At 37.4% G+C, this 26,081-nt stretch overlaps 1 protein-coding gene across 10 annotated transcripts in view; it reads left to right on the top strand.

The window, feature by feature from the left end:
• The window catches only part of FER (FER tyrosine kinase), a 203,377-nt gene that overhangs the window by 82,483 nt on the left and 94,813 nt on the right, over positions 1 to 26,081 (top strand). For 9 of the 10 annotated variants that reach the window (XM_052779075.1, XM_052779081.1, XM_052779079.1 and 6 more), the window contains 3 exons: positions 6,825 to 6,917; positions 13,558 to 13,761; positions 17,612 to 17,734. In XM_052779075.1, the coding sequence (XP_052635035.1) occupies positions 6,825 to 6,917; positions 13,558 to 13,761; positions 17,612 to 17,734 (420 nt within the window). The remainder of the gene's footprint in view (positions 1 to 6,824; positions 6,918 to 13,557; positions 13,762 to 17,611; positions 17,735 to 26,081) is intronic. The other variant, XR_008233883.1, reaches the window with a different exon arrangement.

The raw sequence follows: 26,081 nt of genomic DNA, 5'->3' as shown, positions 1-26,081 counted from the left end.
CTCCCCAAGAGTCATCTCTGCAGGAGAGACAGGGCCTGAAGGCAATCCAAGACTGGGTCGCTTTTGTAACCCCCTATGTGTCCCCTGTGTGCACTAGACATGGTGAAACTCGTTTGTGAACTATGAGCTGGACAATCCACACACAACCCACGAGTTTTACTTTTTTTTTTTTCCTGATTCTTTACCCCATCCCACTGCGGGGGGAGTGAGTGAGTGGCTGCATGGGGCTTTGTTGCCACTTGGGGTTAAACCATGACACTGGCGAAAGGGAGGTTTTTGTCCACAAGACCCTAACAGTTGTAGTGCATGACAGAATGTAAATTCTAGTGGAAAATCCATTAAAATGGACGGGAACTCATGTTGTACAAGATCCCCCAAAGTGAACGTACAAAACACAGAAGCGTGGCTTTCTGTGTATCATATGTAAAGATGTACCCAAGGGAATCCTCAAGCAAAATAGGTAGTGCTTCACTTGCGTTTTTCAGCTGGCCTGAATCCTGCGCTTCTTTTGGGGTTTTTTTTGCTTTATTTTTCCTCTCTGCATCTTGTCAGAAGAGAAAAATGGAAAGTAAAATTAAGAGTGCCAGAGTGGCTGTGACGTGTCTTGAAAAGAGCTGAGGTAATTGTTTCAAGTATTAAAAAGGAAAAAGAGAACTGGAACGAAAAGGCTGGCTAGGTGTATACAACTGGGAACAGGGTTTCAGCATTCCTTGTTTTGTGGCAGAAGGGTTATAACACTGCTGCATCCAAAACTGGTTGCTTGTAAAATATGACAGAGCACTCTAATCTGATGGTTACAAGTAGTTGCTGACAAATAGTTTCTCAATAAAAGAGTTATTTGTCTTAGTAAATCCTTTCCATATTATTTGAAAATAAAAGCAATAGTGCTTTGCATTATTTACCAAAGAGGATAATGACAAGAAGTCCCACCCATAAAACAGCTGTTTGTGTTCCATATAGAAGTTCATCAGTCTTCTATCATTCCAGGGTATGTAGTTGGATTTTCAGCAGTTTGCTAGGTGTAATTGTCCAATGGATAGAAAATTCATGACCTATTCTAAGTGTCAGTCTCAAGTCTGGTGGAGATTCATTTTAATGTATTCTGGAAAGTGATTAGAAATATGGCTAGTCCCAAAAGGGAAAATCAGTCAATACATTTTTCATAATTCCTTGTATGATGTGCTCTCGTGCCACAGGTACATTTAAACACAGTAAAAGAAGTAGATTAAAAATGTTCTCTAGTGACAGTATATATTTTCATACATATATAGCTTCTTAATGGTAAACTAAAATTTATTCTGTAGTAATTCAGTTACTGCATAAAATATTATAGCCCACAGAGAGTTTGGTTTGTTTTTTTTTTCTCTAATAAAATTGGTGTAGTATAAAATAAAGGAAGTGACAAATCATGCTACCATTTTGCTAATATCTCTGGAAGTAATTAATTTAAACCAAAATGAAACTGAATCAGCTAAGATGTTTTAGTAGCTGCATTGTGTATGCTAGCAAGCATACTACTCCATAATGCTCTCTACAGCATCCCTGATGCAGAACTCCTAATTCCTTTCCAGTGTCCTTCTCAAGTTTGTTAGTCAAATAGTAACATGTCTTATGAGTTTGTCTGAAGTGTATGTGGTGACTACATAGCCAGCATGGTTGTGCTGCTTGGTCAGATGTCTGATGTTTATTAGAATGAGTATTGTGTGAAATTATAATGAACTTTTCTTCCAGAGGACACAGAGAGTCTCTGCTCTCTGTTGGCTTCCTTCAGAAATTTTAAATAATGTAATATCCTGAGATAATCCTTTCATCTACTAAGTCCTTTGCTAAATTGTGAGAGCCTTGGCTGAGAGATTCAAAATTTAATGTGGCTAGGGTGGAGATCACTGAAAGACAGCTGTGATGTGTATTTCCTTTTGATTTGGAAAGCAAACTTAAAATAATACCCTCATTTAGCTAGTAAGACTGTACACATACATACATACATACATACATACATATATATAGAATCATAGAATCATAGAATCATTTCGGTTGGAAAAGACCTTCAAGATCATCAAGTCCAACCATTAACCATGCCCCCTAAACCATGCCCTGGAGTACCCTGTCCACTCGCTTTTTGAATACCTCCAGGGATGGTGACTCAACCACTTCCCTGGGCAGCCCATTCCAATGTTTGACAATCCTCTCAGTAAAAAAATTTTTCCTAATATCTAACCTAAATCTCCCTTGCCTCAACTTGAGGCCATTTCCTCTTGTCCTATCGCCAGACACCTGACAGAAGAGACCAACACCCACCTCACTACAGCCCCCTTTCAGGTAGTTGTAGAGAGCGATAAGGTCTCCCCTCAGCCTCCTCTTTTCTAGACTGAACAACCCCAGATCCCTCAGCCGCTCCTCATAAGACTTGTGCTCAAGGCCCCTCACCAACTTGGTTGCCCTTCTCTGGACACGCTCAAGCAGCTCAAAGTCTTTCCTGCAGTGAGGGGCCCAAAACTGAACACAGTACTCGAGGTGTGGCCTCACCAGTGCCGAGTACAGGGGAACAACCACCTCCCTGTTCCTGCTGGCCACACTGTTCCTGATACAGGCCAGGATGCGATTGGCCTTCTTGGCCACCTGGGCACACTGCTGGCTCATATTCAGCCGGCTGTCAACCAGCACCCCCAGGTCTTTCTCTGCCGGGCAGCTTTCCAGCCACTCTTCCCCAAGCCTGTAGCGCTGCATAGGGTTGCCGTGACCGAAGTGCAGGACCCGGCACTTGGCCTTGTTGAACTTCATACAATTGGCCTCGGCCCATCGATCCAGCCTGTCCAGATCTCTTTGTAGAGCCTCCCCACTCTCAAGCAGATCGACCCTGCCTCCCAACTTGGTGTCGTCTGCAAACTTGCTGAGGGTGCACTCAATCCCCTCATCCAAATCATCAATAAAGATATTAAACAGAACAGGGCCCGACACCGAGCCCTGGGGAACACCACTCATGACCCGCCGCCAACTGGATTTCACCCCATTCACCACTACACTCTGGGCTCGGCCATCCAGCCAGTTTTTCACCCAGTTAATAGTGCACTTATCCAGGCCACAAGACGCCAGCTTCTCAAGGAGTATGCCATGAGAGACAGTGTCAAAGGCCTTGCTGAAGTCTAGGAAAATAACATCGACCGCCTTTCCCTCATCCACTAGGTGGGTCACCTGGTCATAGAATGAGATCAGGTTGGTCAAGCAGGACCTGCCTTTCGTAAACCCATGCTGACTGGGCCTGATCCCCCTCTTATCCTGGAGCTGCCGTGTGAGTGCTCTCAAGACAAACGGTTCCATAATCTTTCCCGGTACCGAGGTCAGGCTGACAGGCCTGTAGTTCCCTGGATCCTCCCTCCGACCCTTCTTATAAATGGGAGTCACATTGGCAAGCCTCCAGTCCTCTGGGTCCTCCCCTGTTGACCAGGAACGCTGATAGATGATAGAGAGTGGCTTGGCAAGGACCTCTGCCAGTTCCCTCAGTACTCTTGGATGGATCCCATCAGGTCCCATAGATTTGTGAGTGTCCAGATGGCGTAACAGGTCCCTAACTAATTCCTCCTGGATTAAGGGGGGTATGTTATGCTCTTCATCCTTACCTTCCAGCTCATGAGGTGGAGTACCCTGAGGATGATTGGACTCATTATTAAAGACTGAGGCAAAGAAGGCATTAAGTACCTCGGCCTTTTCCTCATCACTAGTTGCTACGTTCCCTTCTGTATCCATTAAAGGATAGATATTCTCCTTGGGATTCTTTTTACTGTTAACATATTTGTAAGAACATTTTTTGTTGTCCCTTACACTAGTGGCCACATTTAGTTCTATCTGAGCTTTCGCCTTTCTAATTTTCTCTCTGTATGATCTAACAAGATCCCTGTACTCCTCCCAAGTTGCCCGCCCTTTCCTCCAGAGATGATAAACTCTCCTTTTTTTCTTAAGTCCTAGCAAAAGCTCCCCATTCAGCCAGGCCGGTCGTTTTCCTCGGCGGTTTGACTTGCGGCACATGGGAATAGCCTGGTCCTGAGCCATTAAGATTTCCTTTTTAAAGAATGTCCATCCCTCCTGGACCCCTTTGCCTTTCAGGACCGTCTCCCAAGGGACTCTCTCACTCCCAAGGGACTCTCTCAACCAGTGCCTTGAAGAGGCCAAAGTTAGCCCTCCGGAAGTCCATAGTGGTGGTTTTGCTGACCACCTTCCTTGCCTCACCAAGAATTGAAAATTCTACCATTTCATGGTCACTAAGCCCAAGACGGCCTCCGACCATCACACCTCCCACCAGTCCTTCCCTGTTCATAAACAACAGGTCTAGCAAGGCTCCTCCCCTGGTTGGCTCACCCACCAGCTGTGTCAAGAAGTTATCTTCCACACACTCCAGGAACCTCCTAGATTGTTTACTCACTGCTGTGTTGTATTTCCAGCAGATGTCTGGAAAGTTATATCTATCTCTTTAAAAAAGAGTGGATTGGCTGTTCTGGGTTGTATTCTTATATTAGTTTAGGTAAACATTTATACCTAATATGCATAAAAAACCCTCTTCGCACTGGTGAATATACTATTCTCAGTGAGAACTGGTTTCCTGCAAGATCTAATGGGTCCTTCTAAGGTGGTCTGCAGCTGGGCAATGGCAAAAAAAATTCTGTAAAAGACCACTGTTGCTGGTCTTCAGTTATTCAGGTTGCCCTAAAAATACTTAGAATAAATAAACTCAGTACAGGCTACAGTTGTGTTTGTTATGTGTTTGATAATGCCTGCTCTGCATACTTATGAGTTTTCATTGCTGTAAGATACAGAGTAGTTTCAGTATGTCAGAGGGAAAGTGCTATGTAAATACTAAGCAGTGTTTATAAATGTATTGCAATTTGAATAGGGCATGCAGTACATTTTGAACAAAGCCGAAGTTTATCCCTTAAATCTGCATTTTAATACTCATTCTATTTAATGTGACTGTTAGCCTCTATATAATATTTGGTGGTACTTATCAAAGTCCTCTGATGGCCCAGTCCCTGAGTCTTTTTTCTGGTAATTCAAGTCAAAAGAATCTCCTCTTGTTAAAAACATTTTTCAATAAGGAGAAACTGGTGAATGTAGAACCTTACCTGTAGTTTGATGTTGTCATTAGATAAGCACAGTATTAGTGCAAAATAGAAAGAAAGCTCCTGAATTTCTTTAGGGGAAGCGTAGTGGAATTTATGCATCTTTTGGTAACTTGTTTTTTCCTGTCATATAAGAAGTATACATTGAATTGCAGGTAAATCTCATGGCTCACTTCTGAAGAGATGTGTGAAATAAGTGGATCACTCCACACCCAGCATGCAAGCAAAATGAGACTCTGTGTCCCCCTATTCTTAATGAGTTGGGGTTTTTTTTGTTTGTAGCCAGTTTAATTCATCAATATTATAAAAATAAAAATCAGGACTCTGCACAGAGTTTTTTATTGTAAGAAAATTAGTTGGCATACAATATTACTTGAGTCTGATAAAAGGAATAAAGGAAGTGGGCACATAGTTAATGAGCATTTCAGTGACTAATAAACTCCCTATTAGTGTTTTGACTATTTGACTGGTTTTTGCACTCTTTTGTCACAGCATACAAATTAAGGCACATTGCAGAATTTTGCTACCAAATAAATAAATTTATTTTACTAAGACAATGTTTAACCTATATCCTGTAAACTAAATTGTATTCAGGAGTCATTTTCAAACACTGGTATACTCTGTATACAGAATGAATAGATTTTGTTGCTTTTTCGGAAGTCCTGGAATAAACCGAAGCTGCCTTTATTACATTATCAGATTTTCAGTTTCTTCAGTCAAGGGTGTATGTCCAAAACTTGGAAGCAATTTTTCTTTGTAAGACTAGCAAACAGTTGTAGTCTGTCTCCATTATCAGTTTCTTACAGTTTAGGTAAGCTATAGCTAATTAGAATGAGATTGTTAATGTGTGGTCTCGCTGCTTCAGGTTTAATTACTTTGCAAATACTCATTAAAATATCTTGGCTGTTTCTGAGGGTGATTTACAAGAAATAAACTCAGTTTGTCAGTGTTAAAAATACATTTTTTGTATTTTTTTAAAGATTCTTTGATATTAAATTTGAGAGCTGATGATAAGTCAGAGATTAAGAAATATACAGTCTTTGGACTAAGTCAAGTTTTGAGCACCTTGGAATTTACATTGACTTACATTGAGCTAGAGATGCGTAAAGGCTGTTTCAGTGTTCCAGTTAGAGCCCTCTTCTTAAAGAATTTAAAATCCAGATGCTGGCTGCACCTATGGTTTATGGTAGTGCCAGAAAATGAATGGATCTTGTAACTCGCACTGGTTGGTAGTAGTATTTACAAGTCATGTATCGTTAGAGAAGAACATGTTAATAAAAGGGAAAAAAAAACCCCATGTATTAAGTAAGGATAATGTACTTATGTATTTTTGGTTTACTATGTGGGCTTTTTTTTTATTATATGGTTCCAAATCAATGTCCTTTTAAAATAATAGGTATTTCAGGAGAACTGAGAATTATGTCTCTTGTTTTTAGGGTGCAGAAGAATTTCGGTTCTCTTTACAGTTAACAATAGTGTTACTTAAACTAATTGTACGAAGTATTTAAGGAATTACAGAATTTGTCAGCAGTTAAATTGATATGAGGTAGCTCAGTCCCACTGATGTTGACACTTACTGTTTTTTTTCAGTAGAGGCTCAGCCCCTATCTTTTATTTAAATAAAATCCAGGAGTCTACATTCCACATTCTCTAGTAATTCAATTATCATACCAATTTGCTAGTTTTCACTGGAGATACTACTTTTTCTCCTAGGACAAGAAGGACAAAGTCTCAAGATTTGACACTATACGTCATTCCATTGCTGGAATTATAAGGTCTCCAAAATCCATGTTGGGCTCATCGTCGGTAAGTAGTATCAATACTGTAGTGTTGTATTACATACTGTTATTTTTACAGGTTAAGTAGGAATTTTTTCTGAAGCATCATGCATTTCCATCTACATGGATAAAAATTACATTAAAATAATGTTACAAAAATGCTGTTCTGATTGATAAGCAGACATGGTAATATCGTGGCATAATAGTATTGTCAGTACAACTTGTTGCACTTCAGGGAAAAAAAGAATTTGTATGTTCTTTGCAGGTCCCAGGCTCGTGCTATACTTTTAAGAGTACTCTTCCCAGTGAGTCTGATTTACTGAAAATGCAGTGTAGTATGATATTCTGTAGTAGGTCAGATGGTCATGCATGTTTTGCCCATTGTTGCAATAATTATATTGCCCATATCTGTTACAAAGGCACCAGTATATAAGCATATTGGTGGTAGTAGTAGTAGTATTACTACTAATGCTACTACTACTTCCTCAATAACTGGTACTATTTAAGTAATCAGGTATTATACATCTTGCTTCAATCCCCACTGAAAATGGTTGTTGAGAATCTCTTAGTTTTAGTTGGCTTTTGTTCAGGTTCCTTAATGGATGGAGAAACTTTTGTTTCTTTTGCTTTTGTATTACCTCTGATTGATTTCATATAGAAGCTTGCAAGACTAATTAGAATTCTTGAGGACCTACTTAGGGAGGTGTCAGATTTTACTTGAAAACCTTCCTCCTGAAGTGGAACGTGTGATCATCCTAACCCTCCCAACAACAAAAAAACCCATAAAACCCAACACTCCCCCTGCAAAACCCAAACAAACAAAAAACCCAACCTATGCCCCCCCCCCAAAACCCCAAAAATAAGCCCCCAAAAGCTGCGCAGAATTTTTAAAGCTTTTTAAAACTGCCTTTTAATTGTGATCTTGTCACTGAAACATTAGCTCAAAATAGCATTTTTGGGAAAACTTTAGAATGAATGGGACTTCTAGACTTCTATTTTATGCTGCAGGATTGCATCCAAAGACCCATTAAAGAAACTTTAAGCTAAACAATATTCAAAATGTGTGGAAGAGATTACAATTGCATATATATGTATACATATATATGTATACATATATGTGTATATACATGTGTATACATAGGAAAATTGTATATAGTGATAAAGGAATGGAATAATACATACGATAATGAGATAAAATTAGGACAGGAAGGCTTTTCCTATGAAAAATGTGGAAGTTGCATGACATATTTGAAAAGTAGTAGGAAAAACCCTGCTAAAATATTAAAGTATCCCTGGAGATAAACAAAATCTCCACATTATCATGATCTTTGGTTTATAAAACTTCTAATTGATGTAAAAATGCATTTCATAATAAAAGCATATTAAAATGTGAATTGCTATGATCTCTGTTCTTTGTGTAGGTGAGACATAGCCTTCAACTTTGTCTATTTGTATATGTTATACAACTTGCTATGATTCTTTTTAAAAAATAACAACACTACCTAAAACTGCTTCAGAGAAAAATTGGAAGAGAAAAAATTTTCAAGAAGAGGATCAAGATAAAATATTGAAGATGAAATCAGGGGAAGTCAATGTCAAAATTTTCATTGGCTTTAATTAAAGTGTCATGTTAAGTAACTGATGTGCCTCATTTGATTTTCATTACAATCTATATCAGTATTAATTCCATGGAAGTTGGTGTAAACCTGGATGTAGATATATGGTAGGTAGGCTTGCTGAAGCCTTGGAATATGTTTGGGAGAAGTAAGATCAGAACTGGGTCACCTGAGGCAGGAAGTAAAATCTGAGTAACAAGTGTACTCTTGATTACCTATCATTTAAATAAGCTTCAAAGTCAGAATATATAAACCTATCAATTTTCAGTTTTGCTTTGTGTTTTGATTTAGCAATTTCTTGTGTGTTAGAAAAGCAACCATGCATATACAGCTACAATTCGCTTCCCGAATTCGTAATTAGTTCTTAATGTAGTCAGCTGCTCAGCTTTTTCCTGCTGACAATTACATAACCATGCTTATTGCTAAATATATAAACTGGCACTTAAAACTTATTATCCATTAATGAAGTATGCTAAGTGATTATTGAAGTTGTATTATAAAATAATAATAACATACATAAAAGAATTTGCTATTTTTTTAAATAGACCAATACAAAAAAGGGTCTTGAAGCAGAGCAGGAAAAGGACCGGTACTGATCCTCTGATGGAGTATAGTCTAAAAATAGGATGTTAACTACCTGTTTTTATATTATATGTTTTAAGTATATTGAAACTTTAAAAGCGGAGCCATATCTTGGTTTAAATGTAGTGCTATTCTAAAAACACTGTCCCATATTTAATTGGTGGGAGAAGTTGAATTTTGTGTGTAATTAAACAAATTTTTTTTGTGTCATCTGAAGAAAGTCATAGAGAAACCCTGTACTTCCAAAAGCAGCCAGGACTTTAACTGTTACTTATGTGTTGGGACTTAAATGCTTTACATGTTCTCAGAATGAGAAGGTAAAGGATAATATAGGGAAAAAGTATATAGTTTGAAGAGAAAGCAGCAAGGTTAGGGATTCAGGTGGCTTCTCCTGGACAAAATGCAAGCCAGTTTTCTATAATAGCAAGTGACATAAGTTTAATCGAATGAGGAGAGAAAATACAAGAAAAGGGGCAACTTTCGTGTACCTGTAATGCAGTGCTATGAATGAAATGAATGAAGAGTCTGAATGAATTGCATCATGAATGCCAGCTTCTGCCTTTCTGCCTATTTTTTTTGCCACTGAGGCATTTGAACTTGTTACAGATATCTGTTATTGTTTATAGGATAACCTTTTTATTGTTTGTAGGATAATAAGTGGAATTGATGTTGGTTTCATATGGTATATTAGCATGTGGGAATGAGTCAGGTACACTTAGGCTAAAGGCAGGATATTCCATAGGGAATTATCTCAAATTATCAACCTACATTTATTGCTTTACTTTCTTATCTGTGTCTGTGCCCCTCTTTTACACTGGGAGAGAAGAAACATCTTGACAAAATGTTTTGTTTGCTTGAAGATGGAAAATAAGGAAGTATGCAAAGTTTGAGCTCAGAATATATGTGAAAATACAATATTGAGTAAGCTATTAGTTTAATAAAATATCATTCCCATTATTATTTTCTTTTCATTGACAGCATAAGTACAGGAATAATATGTCATCTTTTGGAATTAGAAATAATACATTTCTGTTTGCTCAGTTTTTCTCTTGAATAAGGGCAGCAGCTCGGGACTGCTTCATTCTACTGTTGGAGGAAAACTGCTGTCTCAATGGATTGTTAAATAGGGAGAGAGAAGGGGGCTCAGACTAAGTGAAGAGGACAGTACTGCGTTGATGAGGAGCATGATGAAGTATATGAGGGCATTTCCCTCCTCTCAGAAGGAAAAGTGTGATGAAATTTATAAAGGCACACACCCTCCCACCTGCCCCGCCTCCAAATAACCCATGAGCAAAATATGGCAATAAATGGAAATCTTGAAGGAAAAAGAAAAGGAAAAAAAAAAGAGAGGGCTTGGGAGGGAGAGCAGAAATTCAACAGTATGAGTTCCTTCTGTTTGATTTTGTTAATTGTTTATTTTTAGCTTCCACTCCAATTAAGAACAAAAATCTTAGAAAAATATTTCTTCATTTAAGCTGCTGAATCACTAAGTGCCTCTGTAAGTGTGTACATACAAATGAGCAACAGATCTCATCCCCTAAGTGAAACAGTAAAACATTGAATTGCATCTTGTTCTTTCAGGTATCTTAATAGTCATATTAAGTTGCTTAATGATATTTAAACTCAGTAGAGTTTAAAGAAAAAAGACGGGAATTTAATTTTGTGCTGGTAGCTTTTTTTCCTCTACCTTCCTTAAAGACTAACCTTTGTTGTGTTTAAACTATTTAATTCTAACTGTGAAATGCCGTAGAAACATTAGCACTAAGTGATGTAAACTGAGTTGAAATCTATATTAAAATGAATGCATATCTTGCACTTGTACTGTTCTTTCTTGGCTTTCGGCTATTTTTTCTTTCAAAGCCAGTGAAGGTGAAAATTGTATCATACAGAAAATACGTTGAAGTCAGAAGACTTGTTCATAAGAATAATGCAATTTTAATAACAATCAAAACGTGAATAATTACCGCTTTTTTCATTGGAGAAACCACCTTGATTATGATTGCCCCACAGTATATGACAAAAGTAGAGGTATGTGTAAGGTAGGAGACAATCAGCAGAGGATACTTTGTGGAATTTTCATTGTTTCCTTCTAAAGTAATAAATACTAGGTTAACCAAATTCAAAAGAAAGCGGAAGATTGCTGTTAGTGGCATAAACAATGCCATAGTTGGCAATGTCTAAAATGCTCTGTTGTTCTTCCATAAGCTCTTTCTCTGTCATAAAGGCTTTTAAGATGTTTTATTCTGGGATGTGATCATGGTTCTCTGAACAGTGACTCAGACTTGACCCAGTTCAAACATAAGCAGGAGTTATTATCTGGTGGCTTCCTCTTCAGTAAGCTATAAAATGAGTCTCATGTCATATTTCTTATTTTTTTTTAACCTTCCTTTGTGAAGACCATGAACTAGTTTATTGACCCTGAACTGTCCTTTTATGCTTAGAAACATTTCTTCTCAAGTAGAAATGTGTTTCGGTGGCAAAGGCTTTGCTGCTCTGAACCCTTTAACGTTTCTTGATAGTATAGCAGAGGTCTGGGTTTTCTGTCGCGTCAAACTTGGCATCTTTGAACAATAAATGTTCAAGCAAATAACATTGTCTAACATCCTGAAAGCTATTTTTTCTTTTAGGAATTTCTGAAAGAGAATAACTTAGTGTCGTTTAACAGTGGTAGACAGCTCTGATCTCAGATGTATTTAACTGTTGATGAAATTGAAATATATGACTGCCTTCTTGGCCAAACAGTATCTTGGGCTTTTAGTAGTTCACTGTGCTGATAAACACAGTACCTTGGAGTACAACTTTTGCTCCTAAAAACTCTGACTGTGCACTTTATTTTCAAGCTGTTGTTATTTCTTACATAGTCCTTCCTAGCTCTGAATCTGTAATAGAGCAAAATCTATAATAGAGCATACTTGCTCTTTCTAGTGATGAGTCTATTGGTTACAGTGTTGGCCTCAAATCTCATGTCTGAAATTATCCTTGATACACAGGCCCAGGGCTCTAGATCGCAGTGTTGTTGTCTGAGAATATGAGGCTCTGTCAGGCTCTTAAATATGTCCTCCAGTTTTCCATCAGAATCCTGGACTAAACTAGACCTTTTGAGGTATAACTTAGAAAGGCAGCCAGGAACCCACAGACAAAGGCATTTTTTATACCAGAAACTTTACTGTGATAGTGCTAAAGAATTACAGATATTTGGAAACAGGAAGTTCTGAGTAGATTCCCTTTCTTGGGTCTACTCATTCCCACTCTGAGAGTCTGAGGTTATTCCTAGTGTTTTTTGGCTAGGTAAGTCATCTTAACCTAAATATCTCCCTGGGAAGACCTTAAATGTGCAGATAGCCTCCACCACGCCCATAGCTGCACCATGTCATATTTTTCCCTTGCATGCACCAATTGAGTGTTTCTGTTCTCTTTCCCCATCCTCATAGGGGAAATATCCTATCATCCTTGATGATACAAAGAAAAACCTGGTTTTTATCAGGGCAGAGTGGTAGGAGAGGTTAATTCAGAATTGCATGCTTTGTTTCTATCTGTTGGATTGTGCTTAATTGAGGTGTGGGTCTTCATGCTGTTATCTAAAAGGCAGTTCAGCAGGCTTGCCTGGGACACATGCACCTATCTGTTCAACTCATGATACACTATGCACTGTGTTATTTTGTTCAGAGCTTTACCACTCTGGCAGTAAAAATTTCTATGAGCTCTGGCACTAACAATTTTGAATGACATACAGCTTAAGTATGGGCTTGTTTGTCTAGACATAACAAATAAATCTGAAGTGGTCATTAAATAAAATACAAAGTTTTCCTCAGTGTTTTCTTAAATAATGTAAGCTTGTTAAAATTACTATGTGAAAATGTAGGTTAAAACTCATTAACTTCCTTTTATGGCCAGCGAAAGTAATTTCTTACAATCTTTGTGCCTTCAGAAACTCTATGCTAAAGTTCATACTTTATACCCAGGTGTATATATTGTGCTACAGTGTAAATGCTAGGAAAAATGTCTCATAGAGCTATTAATTGATTTGGGATACAATTGGTAAATTCTGTGAAAACAATTTATCCAATTCAAATGATTTGTATAAATCAATTTCTTATGTTCTTCTGTCTGAGAAGTTTCTGTCTGTATAAAGAAATGGTTCATTTTGAGTTGTTGTTAATAGCACGTCAGAATGTGTGAGAAAGTTTGTCAATATGTCTTAGGAAAAGTAGCAGGCCAAAGGAAAATATTACATACTTTTGTGGACGTTTCCATAAACTTCTGCTTTTTATATATTAATTTTTTAGGTAATAGAAAAGAATGTGATCAGTATGCCTTTTGTGTAAATGTAAGAGCGTTGATTTTGTGTGTTATTAGAAACACATAATTTAGATACAGAAATAGAAATTATTGTTATCATGCTTTTCGTGTAAAAGTAAACTCTAAAAATGTACTATTATAGTAACATTTTTCTTCAATATTTTTCCCAAGTTCTTTGATGTAATTTCAACCACTGAGAAACCATTGGCTGAGCAAGACTGGTATCATGGTGCAATTCCAAGAATAGAAGCCCAGGAGCTGTTAAAACAGCAAGGAGACTTCTTGGTGCGAGAGAGCCACGGGAAACCTGGTGAATATGTCCTTTCTGTGTTTTCAGATGGACAACGGAGACACTTTATCATACAATATGCTGATGTACGTCTCTGATATAGTACTGGATATTCAATGTTAGGAAGTTTATAATTTCAGCTAAACAATTTAGGATCTACATAATTTGTTATGGTAAATTGCTTTAGCCTTAATATGAAAATGTGAAAGTTGTTGGGAATATTTCCATCAGTGCTGAAATCAGGGGAAAAGGTCATTTGGGGAAACAAAAGGAAAATATGAAGTGTGACATTATTCAACATCTTTTATCTTATATTGAAAAGCCAGGATATTTCTGTAAATGTTTTGAAATCCAGAACTTGTTACTACTAATTTATGCACATACATTTATTTATTTTTAAATCCATTTTCATAGTTGGTGCTAATTAGGCAGGCTACTCTTAATTTAGACTGTAAAGATTCCATTGAATCTTCCTGAAAAATGGAGACATTCACAGAGAAGAAAATAATCTGTGTTGGTTTCTATACAGTTGGGAATTAAAGTCCCTGCTGCACTACAGATGCTTATGTTCTTTTTAGCCCTATGGATATTGTTTTGTTCAGTATAATACAAACAATTCTGGATGTTGCACAGCATATATGCTTCTAAGGTCCAGAGTTGATCCCCTTGTTGCTCTAACTTAGGAAAAATTGGTCATTTTAAACAGTATGTTAATTTTTATGTGCCTTTATCCAATGTATTTCTTTTTATTTTTCTTGATGCATTACTTGGGTTTTTTAATGTATGTATTTTTCTTTTTAACTTTCAGAATTTCAAACTCATTCAAAATATGACAGTTCTCATAACATTACTAGAAATTCTTCTTGAAGTATGACATAGCAGCAAATCATTCTCAGTTTTGATTCAGTAATGCTGCCAAAACATATTTCAGTCTCTTGTTATAAAATCTCCCACATACAGAAAAATACACAAATTTAATCACATAACGATGTTCACACTGAGGGAATTTCCTTGTCTAAATCCCCAGCTGATGTAGCATGCCTGGGGGAAGTCAATATTGTGTACCTGGTTTATGTCTTTTTAATGAGAGGCAGTGATATTTTTCAAACTTCGTAGATGTTGGAAGGCTTCTGTGTGATCAGTGATTATGGACACTTGTCCAGCTGCAGTTTTCATTAATTCTCACCTAGAGTTTTCCTTGTAGAAGGGAACCTTACACAAAGTCAGTGTTTATTTTATTTTGATTTTATGACCTTAAAGTATTTTGATTTGTCAGAGTGCTGAATGAGAAAATAAGAGCAATAAAATTACCTGTACCTAGACACACAGAGTCTTACAAGATGCTTTGAGCTCTCTGATCTGACCCCGCAGAAATAAATGCACATTGTATACTTGGTGTGGCTGAAATAATTTTGTGTAAATCATTGTATGTGGCAAGTAGATCTTCAAAAAATGTAGATTGGACTTTCAAGTCAGTTAAAAGAGGGGTTTTTTTGTAAGTATTACTATGAGGCCTACCTGTAAGCTGACTCTTTTTTGTATTGTTTTTTTCCACAAAAAAAAATTCAAAAAGCTATCTTTACTTTCATAATTTCACTACTTTCTCTTAGGAATTACATTTGAAATGTAAGACTGATACTGATTAATATTGCATAGCTTGGACAGTCCAAACATCTTCAGGTCACTAGATCTGTCTGCTTGTACATTTAGTAATCAGGCATTATGTTCATCTGCTTTTGGGATTCATTTGTGGCAGATTTTCTTGACAATCATGGAAGTTAAAACTTATTTTCTTAAAGAAATGCAGGACTTCTTATATACTTCTATGAGGTGAAATTTCTGCATTTATTGTGGAAAAAGCATTGATTGTAAAAAGACAAAAAGCTTTTTAAGCTCTAAAAGGAGTTAGTAGATGGTGGGACTGTTATGGTCATATAACAAGAGGGATTGTATTCATGAACTTTTTGGTAGGGAAGTTTGAGGAGAGTTTGGTGCAAGGGATTTGTTTGTTTGTTTACATTGGTATGAACAATGTGGAATCAGGTCTCTGACTGGTCAAATCACACTCTTGAATCACTGACAGGTCCCCATATGGAGACCAAACTTGGTCTCCATATAAAGATTTTCTTCTGAATGAAATAATGGAAGGGCAGAGTGGGACATACACCTGTTTTAACAGTGGTCCTTTAATTGCATAAGTGTTCTCTCTCTGGTTTTACCATTATTTTAAAGGCTAATCTTATAAAACTGTGTGTGTGATAAATGAATTCACCGTTCAGCTTTAAGCATCCAAATTAACTGCTGTCATTCAAGGCTACTGTTGTTTCTCACTGCTGCTTATTTGAGGCTGTGCTATTTTCAAATTGTTGTTTGTTAGTGATCTTAATGGTCAGGGCCCTGTGTAAATGCACAGAATCAAAGAAGACTGCCTGCTCTGAAGGTCTTGCATAGATGGCAGCAGATGGGCGCGCGGCTGGGTCTGGGATGAGGACATATAATAGGCAATACTGGTTGTTGTGCTAGGGAGACTCCGAGGACATCAGATTTTTTGGATCATCAGCACAGAAAGGAGCTTATTTGAAAGGAATGGGAACTAGTGTTACTGGTCAAAGCTGAGTCACTACTTAATAAGTGAATGAAGTTAAGCAACAAAATAAACAACAAAAAGTATTCAGAGTATGAAAACGTTTTTATGATAGCCAGGAATGTTAAAAATGTGACATGCGCAAGTTGTCTTTACCAACAGCGATAACAGATGTCAGGAAGTTAATGCTTGAACCCGTAAGGAAGAGAAATTTACAATGCATTGTGCAAGGAATTTAACCCTGGGGGCTAGAAAGACAAAAGTCTGCATGCCAGTGGTAGAAGTTTTCATTGCCCAGTTGTGTAAATGAGCTAGAATCACCGTCTGTGCTTTGAGCTTTTTTAATTGCAGTACTTGTTCACTGTTGCCATTGTTAGGCTGGCTTATGGCAGTTCCCCTTTTGTGGGAAGAATTCTCTAACTGTAGATGCTGAGTCCTGTATAGGCACAAGACTTTATCCTGTTTCCCAATCAGCTGCAGTGTATAATTTAAGACATTCAGGAGGAATGAAGACAGAATGTCTTCTTTATTATTTTTTTTTCCCTGTCAAGTGTATGGGCAAAGATAAGTAATGAAAATACATTTTTCCCCCTTAACACCTGAAAGAATGATATGTCATAGCAGTCATTGCTGAGAAAATGTTATGTGCTACTAAGAAAATATTCAGATATTTAATTGTTTCTATTGTGTTCAATTATGTATATAAAAAGAAATAAATTAATGAAGTGGGGCCGGGGCAGGGGAGGGGGAGTTTTGTCTTGCCCAGCTTCTGTATGAATTATACACATGACCTGCCTTTAGTTTTAGCCACTGTAGAAACTTCTGGTATTAAAGACCAATCATGCATCTTATACTCTGTGCCAGAGATTTATTAATGTTATCGAACATTGTAAATGCAGTAAGATCTGAGTACGATAATGTTACTTATCTCCTATTTATTTTATTGTCAGATGTTTATTTTTTAGTTTGTTTCTGTAATTCTTAGAACTTTAAGTAATTAGGAAGTTAGTGTTGTTTCTTCTGTTTTAGAATATTTTTATTTCACTCTGTCACAGTTTTGAATTTAACTGTCCTATCTCTTTAAATTAAGAGTTTAAAGAAATAGTTTATCATGTTGCCTTAAATGAGTGATGCGGTAATTTTACATTTATTAATTTATCATATTCCTAACTATCATTCCATTTAATTCAGTAGAAATGCTATTAAATACATCAGGAAAGAAATCTAATTCTGTAAAAGCAAACCTTTCTTTTTTTTGTTACTAGTGAAGGAAGCTTGGTGATGCACTTTTGTAGTTTCTTGTTCAAAATATTCTTATAGAGAAACAATTATTTCCTTTTACCTCCATACAGAATCAGTATCGTTTTGAAGGAACTGGGTTTCCAACTATTCCTCAGCTCATAGAACATCATTACACAACAAAGCAAGTTATTACAAAGAAATCAGGTGTTGTTCTGCTGAATCCTGTTGTGAAGGTAATGCATACATTCCAAGAACTCTATTTAACTGAAAAGAATTTGGGGGGTTGTATTGTTATTTAAAATAGCTCCTACGCAACTTCTCAGAAGATTTTTCATTCTTGCTTGTTTTGTGGCTCTCTTTTTCTGAGTTTTTTTTTACATTCTCTGCTCTGTGCAACGTATTTGTTTAAAATAATGCTCCATCCTGATTCTTATAATAAATCTTTGCTATCTTAAAAGAATGGCGTTCAACATCTCACAAAATATCCTCCTACTTTTCTTTTTGGTTTCCCATTTGGATTTCACTACTAAGTAATTGAAAGTAGTAGTTCATTGCCCATAAAATTGTGATGAAGAAATTTTTTTCATAAAATGGTGTTCTTTAAGTGGTAAAGTTCTCATGAAATTTGGAAGAGTTATGACAACTCCATTTTTGTCTCTATTTTATATCTCAGAAATAAGTTATACAGACATGGAAAAAGGTACTGTCATTCCAGCATCATTGCAAATTTGAAATAAAAATTCCCTTTTTAATGAGTAAGCTATTGCAGAAAGTCTGTCAGGGGGGAAATGAAAAGGGATGGAAGTATGAAACTATATTGCTGTTTAGAAAGCTTAAGAGTCTCCTTGGCTTCTTCCAGTAGTTTTGCAGTTAGTATCTACTGAGTTGACACTTCATTCATAAGCCAACTCTTTTCCACTTAAATCTTTGCATTTTAACTATGAGTAAGCCATTTGTTCCTGATTTTTTTTTAAAAAGACTAGTTTCAACTTGTGTAAAGCACCTTCTGTGTTCTACAAAATTTTAGGAAGCATAAGAATTTATATTTCAGAGTTAGATTCCTACTCCAAGGTCCTAGTTCTTTTCTTCTAATAATCCGAAGAAATTTATGTTCCCTATCTCAAAATTAACGTGATTTTTTCACACTTATCTGTGCTTACCTGTTTTATGTGATTTTTAAATGTAAAGAATGGGTCTTTGTAATTACATCTTATAGGTTAATGTCTTGCTGATTACCAGATTGACACTTTATTGAACATAAAATATTGCTTAAATTCACTGCAGAACATATGAGACATCTTAGGACATTATTTTTGATGTGTGAATAATTGTATTTTGATATATACTGTTTAAGCTAAAAATAAAGGGCTGTCAAACTCAAAATGAAAACTTTTTGTAGCTGTTTGCAAATTTTTGTCTTTTATAATACCCTACTTGTTTTAAATGTTTAATGCTCTTTCTGTTTCCTGGCTTTTTTTCTGACTTTGTATAATGTACATACTGTGAAAGCAGCCCTGTTTTAGCAAATGTAAAATTATAGTGCAGTATGTTACTATATACCGAATGATAACAGAACTTAAGGTTGAACAGGAAAACATCAACTAGAAAGCATCATCTTTTCATTCTGTTGTTTACGTTGAAGACAGGGAGTTCCCATATCCTGACATCTTTGTTTCATTTTGCTATCTTTTTTTTAAATAAAGTTTTAATTTATGCATAGTTTTGTGTAACTATGTACAGTCAAAGAATTTTTCCAGTACCTATACTATGGAAGAAATATGGTCCCAAATTACTTTCCTGATAATTTTTCCGTTACTGTACTTGATCTCATGGCCTTTGAGGTGTAAACGCACATATGGATAGTCTAATCATCATCCCTTGATGATAAGCATGCAGACATGTATGACTGTGTGGTGCGTCTTTCCAGGACTTGAATCCATACCACTATCACTACATTCAGATGTGTCATAACCTCCTTACAAAGTGATGGAGGACAATTTTAAAGACAGACTTTTTTTGCTTTTCTACTGCCACTGGGTGCAATGTCATGGGCCCACTCCTTTCTGGAGTTCTTGATTTGAGTTAGTCTTAGTATTAACTAAAATTAGTGGAAATATTAGTATTTCCTGTAGGATCATGCTAGTTTTATGACCAGTTGGTAGTTGATTTGAGCGGCAGTGCAAAAGTACTTTGACTACTCAGGTTTCCCAAAGTGCTGCAAATAATCACCATCTATCCATAAAATCCAATCACACAGGCTCCATTTATTTCGTCGTATGACTGACTTTGTGCTGCTGTGTGTCAGTCTTAATATTCAAGAATATTTCCTTTAGGGTTGATGAACTTTTCAGCTTTCATTCTGATAGGTTACGTAAGGTAATGGAAAGGATGTCCATTAACTGACTGTTAGTGCTAAGAAGAGTATTGGGTGACAGGAAACTTTATTGTATAGGTTTTTTTAAATATACGTATTACATATATTGTATGTAGGCTTTCAAGAATTTATGAAATACTACCTGAGTGTCTGATAGCTACTTATACTTTGTGTAAGCTAAACCCAATGTGTAGTATACTTTGTGCTTCATGACCAGCAATTTGAACCAAGTAAGACAGCATTGAAAAGGGTGTTAGCTAGATGATTTAAATTGCTTCAGAGCAGCTATTTTTAAAAATACTTAAATTGTTTTGTTTTGTAATACCTTTTGGTCTGAGCTACAATTTTATGATTATTTTAGTTCTCCCATCTGATAAAAACTGGTTGGAAAAAAGTACTTCAGAACTGAGAAAAAGAGCTTTCCTTTTCAATTTGCATGGAGCTCGGGCTTTGATATGGGGAAGTGCAGATATTTTAAGTTATTTTCAGAAATAGCATATGCACTGACACCTAGTGTTGGGGGTATTTTATGCATCATGTGCTATTATCAGAATATCTTTGATCATTTCCTTAAAATTCATTTGACATCTGCAAAGACTGCTTTTTCTTTGTATTATAGCTGCAAAGCTGTCTTTGACGTTTCATGCAATCTGTAATCTTTTTATGCAAATTGTTGTCCCTGTAATAACCTGTTCAGAAAATGAAAGTTAAATATGACAGAGAACTTCACAGGAAAAAAATTATGCTACGTCATTTGTTTTTGCTTTCCTTCCTTCCCACAGTCACTCATCCCCCTTTACCATATTAGTAAAATTAGCGTTCACCTTCTGTGTCGATGCCCTTGAAAGGAACAGTCTTAATTGTGTCACAAAAGGCCTGTCCCACATCCCATTTCATGTAGACCAAATCTGCCTGCTTGGAATTTTAATGATACTGTAGTAATAGAATTTAAATTAGAAAAACTGAGGGCATTAAAAAGATATCTGCAAGTGATTTCTTTAATGGAAAAGTCTCTCATATTTATTCATAATCTTTTAGAAAAAATGCACATTATGTTCTTCAATTTATTATTGATGGAATGACTGGTACATAAAGCCCCTGAGTAACTTCAATGCATACCCAAGGACTTTATTACTAGAAATGCCATTTTAACAGAGTTCTTTGACCTCATGTTGTGGAGGTTTTTAAATTTTCTGAAATACATTTTTTACATTTAAGAAATCTGTATTAAGTTGTGGATATGCTTCAGTTTGACTACTAGAAAAGAGAATCATTGAGGAAATAAGGAATACCATTTTTATTTGGATATATCTGCATTAATGTTTTCACTTGGATCAGAAATACACCTTTGAAGCAAATCTGCCCAGTGCCACTTAGGTTGCTATGCTTCCATCATTGAGCAGTCTCCTAGGATTCAAACTTTACTCCTTTCAGCTGAAACAAAATAGGAAGATGCACAACTGCTGATGGGAGGGATCTTCAAAACCAGGAGACATCTAGTCTGAAGCAATGCTTTTCTCCCCAAATGTATTTTTCAGGACCTCAGCACCAACTGTTTCACTCTGGAGATCTGCTACTTTTTCACTAGTGCTAATGTAGTCCTAGTCTTTGGATCCTCTGTAGTAAATTCAAATTCTGAGCTCATGAACAAAAATTAACTGCTACTTTGTCAGATGAGTTAGGCTATGTATTTGTTGCCAGTAACTTTCATTTTAAAATTCTGGATCTATTTTGATATGATATGGCCTCAAACATTCTCTGTATGTGGAAAAATTATGAACTATAAATAATGTTGAGATGAATGTAAAGTGTTAAAAGAAAAAAAGATGTCTTTCGTAGTAGTGGTTCTAATGTTGATGAATAAGTTTGCAAATGACATGAGAATTCTGTGTGGATCTGATGCTGTCTTGCAAGGTACGAGTATGTTAATGAGTAAGACATGGAAAGAAATGATGAAGAAATATAAATTTAAGTGAGAACATAAAGGTAGAGAGATTCTTTACAAGAAAATGCACTCTTAAAAATCTGACATGACCCTAATTTTTCAGTCACTGAACCAACTTGAGCTGTAGTTTGTATTTAGAAGTCTTTGAGCTCATCTTTCAAAGACAGAAAGCATAAACAATCTATCTGCTCCATGTTGCAGCTTCGTAGCAGTATCACAGAACTAATACTGTCTCCTTTAGCAATTAGTTAACATACACTTAGCCATGCAAAACTAACCAAAAGTTGTTCTCCTGTTTTTTGGCTCCCCTTAGCGTTGACTGGTTTTGCAGGCGTTTGGTTTGGTTTTGCTTTATTTTGGAAAAACAAGCTGAAGTTCACTGTTGTAGACAACATATGTGCTCTTGGTGCAGGTGGTGTGTATTTCTCAGGCCAGCAAGGATGGCATGGAGGAATTGAAGGAGGTTGCTAAATAGCCTCACTTTCAGACAAGCCTTCTTAGGCCTGTCATGTCCCAATTTCTCAGGACGACGCCTCAGGTTTGCTGATTGCCAGGTCAGGATTAGGGTGAAACAACACCAGGGATCCTTTAAGTCACAAAATTCAATTTTTATTTGCTCACAAGAATTGGCATGCTCACCACCAAAATTGGTATGCTCACCACAAACCATGAAACCATGTCAGTAAGCGATGTAACGTGTGCTAACCATGCATCACCAGACATACACTACAGGCCTTGCTTATCTGGGAATCAGTTCAGGGAGGACCATAAGGAGAGCCCTCCCGTTGAGTCAGGAGGTTCAGAGCGGACCCCCTTGCTTTCTAGACTCCGTCTCAGAGAGGAGCCCAAGGGCGGCTGGATCCGCTCCTAGTCCCAGACTTGGTCAACGGTTTATGCCTAAAGGGATGAGGTGTAGGGATTATGGAAAAGGAAAAGGGAGAGAGAGAGAGGGAGAGAAGAGAAAGATTTCACCAGCCCTGGGTCCAGCGTTGGTCTAGTCGGCCTGTGGGCGTGGGCACGTGGGGCTTCAGTTTGTGTCCTTTTTATCGTCTTTTCCCCTCCTTAGGGCGGGCACCCGAACTCATCAGGCCAGTTAGGTGTCCTGATCAGTTTGTGAGCCTTTGGGCTTGGGGGTCGCCTGGGGAGCAACCTCCCCCTCCCTGGAGAAGTGATCTTTTGCCATGCACGGTGAGCTGCCCTGCTCAGCCTACCCAAAGCGGCGTTCTCGGAACAGGGAGCTGCGCACCCTCCGGCACGGCCTCCCCCTCCTGTTGCTGACGCCCGGTGCTGATCGGCTTCTTCTCACCTGCGGCTCCTTGCTAGGCTGAGTTCCTTGTTATGCAGAGTGAGTCGTTAAGCAGAACTTGCCCCTCCACAGTGTTTGAGACATTAACTCTTTCAGTCTCTCACAAGGCCTGGTGACAGAAGTTGACGAGAAGCAGAAACTTAGCAAGGAGACTTTCAAGTTTGTCACAAAGTAGTCCTGTCACTCAATTAGAGATTCTCATCTTGTGACAGGAAGGAATTAAGATGCTGAAAAGGGAGACAACTGCAGTAATGGTGCTGCCTTTTGGGAAGATCATCTTGCATTTATTTGACCTGAGGACAGGTCTTTAGGAGCAGAAATCTCAGCTGAAATGGAAGAAGCAGGCTACAGCAGTTAGCCATTCAGTTACCTCAATTTGTAGGTTTGTAGCTCCAAAAAGGATCCCACTGTGAATTACCTGCATGGTACCCATGCATCTGGCCAGGCTTGTAGGTCTCTGTGTGTTAATTTTTGGCCCAAAGCTGTAATTCTTATGAGCGTGATTAAAGTCTTGATACATGCGTTTTTAAGTGTTAAAATACATCTTTTATTTTCTTTAAGGAAATTAAATCCACAATGAGAAATGAGGATCTGTAATACGTAAAAGATGTACTTACAGAAAATGACTATATTTATTGCATAAGCATGAAATGAATCTTTTGCCACTTATGTGCCATTCAGTATTATTGTGATCACACAGAAGGCCTGATTCATATGTCAGTGAAATTAGCAGTATTTTTCTTAGGATATTTTAGGCAGATTTTTGGTAGGTTCTTTAGTTTAATTCTGGAATCTAAAGAAAAGCCTGCAGCTATTGATATTTTATAACAGACTTTTGTATCTTAATACTAGAGATGCATTTCAGTTATGTTCCTATTTCCTCAGAATTTAGGTGTGTTACAGGATTTGCTTTTTAAGTTTTTTTTAGCAGAGGGGGTGTTGCATTAAAGCATAACAAAGTTTGGCAGAAAATAACCCCTCTTGCATTCCAGCTTGTCCTTAGATGTCAGAGGGGCTGGGGGTGGCTAGGTTTAAATTCTGAGTGATGTCCAATTCAACACTGTAGGTCCCGTTGCATTCAATATGTTGAGCTATCAGGATGACGGATGCACTAATAGCATACTGTGCTCTCAGCTTAGCCGCGTTCAACGCATGAGAATTACCAGACTTAGGGAGTTTGGTTGCTCCGAACTAACTATCATGGCTAGATTAGTGAGCAGCGCAGTTTATTAAAGCAACAGTACAGGCTCTTTTGGATTGCCAGTGATAAATACACTGTCTGCAAAGCACATGCAAATAATAATACAGTCGACTGTAAGCACACTAAATTATGGAAAAACTCTCTAGAGATTTCTAAGTTTCCTCGGGAAGCACTCAGTATAACCGAGGGTTTGAATCTTACCCAACAGGTGTCCCTATGGCGTGGAAGAGAGGTTCAGCTCGTCAGCTGATCCCAGGAGTCAGCGATGTCCTCCCGACTTGTCTATGATGGTGTCTTCCTTAGCATTCCTCCTCTCTTAAGCCCTTTTATATTTCCTTATTTTTTAGGTGGAGCTTGACTGGCTCTAGCCATACATACCTTTATTATGATTGGTGTAAAATCTCCTCGCTTTACTTTTAAAGGTATATGCTAGAGAAAATTCAGAGTGCGTGCTCAGTGAGGGGTGGTTGCACCTTGCACGTGGGTAGCTTTTGGGATGGAGGTGTGTTGTGGTATGTTAATGAGATTATAATGAGCAAAGTTCCGTGTCAGTACTCCAGAACGGGGCACTTATGATATAAATCAGAAGTAGGGCAGTAGGTTGACAGAGCCCCCCATTATTTCACCTCCTTGCTTTGGTGGATTCAGTGCAGGGACCTTCCATTCTTGTTCCTATCGTTCCAGTTCCCCATCCCTGTGATGGTATCACAGAGCCTGGCCATGGTGTCTCCACTCCACTCCACCCTCCGTGTTGTTTCTCTTAGAGTCAGCACACCAGGCTCCCCTGGTGTTGCTAACATCTAAGGTTGCAGGTTATGTTGCTTAGGGAATTATTATGGAACAGATTTTGTGTACATCCACTGCATTCCACCCTGGAGATTTACCTTCCCTTAAGAGGAGGACACACAATAAGTCACCTCCAGCAATCATTCCACAGAGGGTTGCACTATTTCTGTCAGGTAACAAAAAGAATACATCCTCCGTAATCATGGCCTCTACTTGTCAAGGCGTTGCATCCCAATGAGAAAAGGGAAAAAGGAGAGTAATTTTCTCTTTGTGCTAACAAAGTACTAAACCAAATTTATGTATAATTTCAGTTATCTTGCTCACTTTTAAAATCTAGAGGATTTTTTTCTCAAAAAATGTCTTAAAAATATATTGTAATAGTGGAGGCACATACGGCTACCAGAACAGAGAGTAACAAAGATTGTTTTATATCCAGTGATCAAAGTCTTCTGTAACTTTTCTCTAAAGGCCATGGCATTAAAAATCTGCTCTAATTAATGTTTCTGGTTTAGTCTTTTCTTTATGGTATTTTTTCCATGATCAGGTTTAGAATAAAATTGGAAGATAACACTCTTAAAGCATGGAAGCATTAGCTACACTCAAACCTAGAGAAAAGTGTATTTTATCAATTATATGAATTTCATTTTAGCAAACAAAGTGTCATTTTTAAGAAAAATCCCTGTCCTAGAAATATTAAATGGGCACCTCAGCTGCATGTGCATTCCTGCTTTCCATACATTCATATAAAAAATTAGAGAATGCCATATTGCTATGTGGGGTGCAAATTGAGCAAAAGGAATTATCTCAAACACAACTGAAACAGTAGGACGTAGGAAAAAGAACTCAAATTTATGAAGCAGGAGATGGCAGTAAGCCATTCTTACTAAAAAATAAAGTATGTTGTTAGGAGGAAAAAAAAGTATTAAATGGAAGATTTCACAGGAAGGGGTTTTTGACAAAAACTGATA

This window comes from Harpia harpyja, chromosome Z, assembly GCF_026419915.1.
Source record: "Harpia harpyja isolate bHarHar1 chromosome Z, bHarHar1 primary haplotype, whole genome shotgun sequence".
NCBI classification, from domain to species: Eukaryota; Metazoa; Chordata; class Aves; order Accipitriformes; family Accipitridae; genus Harpia; species Harpia harpyja.
The sequence above is the reverse complement of the archived record's forward strand: the minus strand, read 5'-3'. Positions and strand labels throughout refer to the sequence as shown.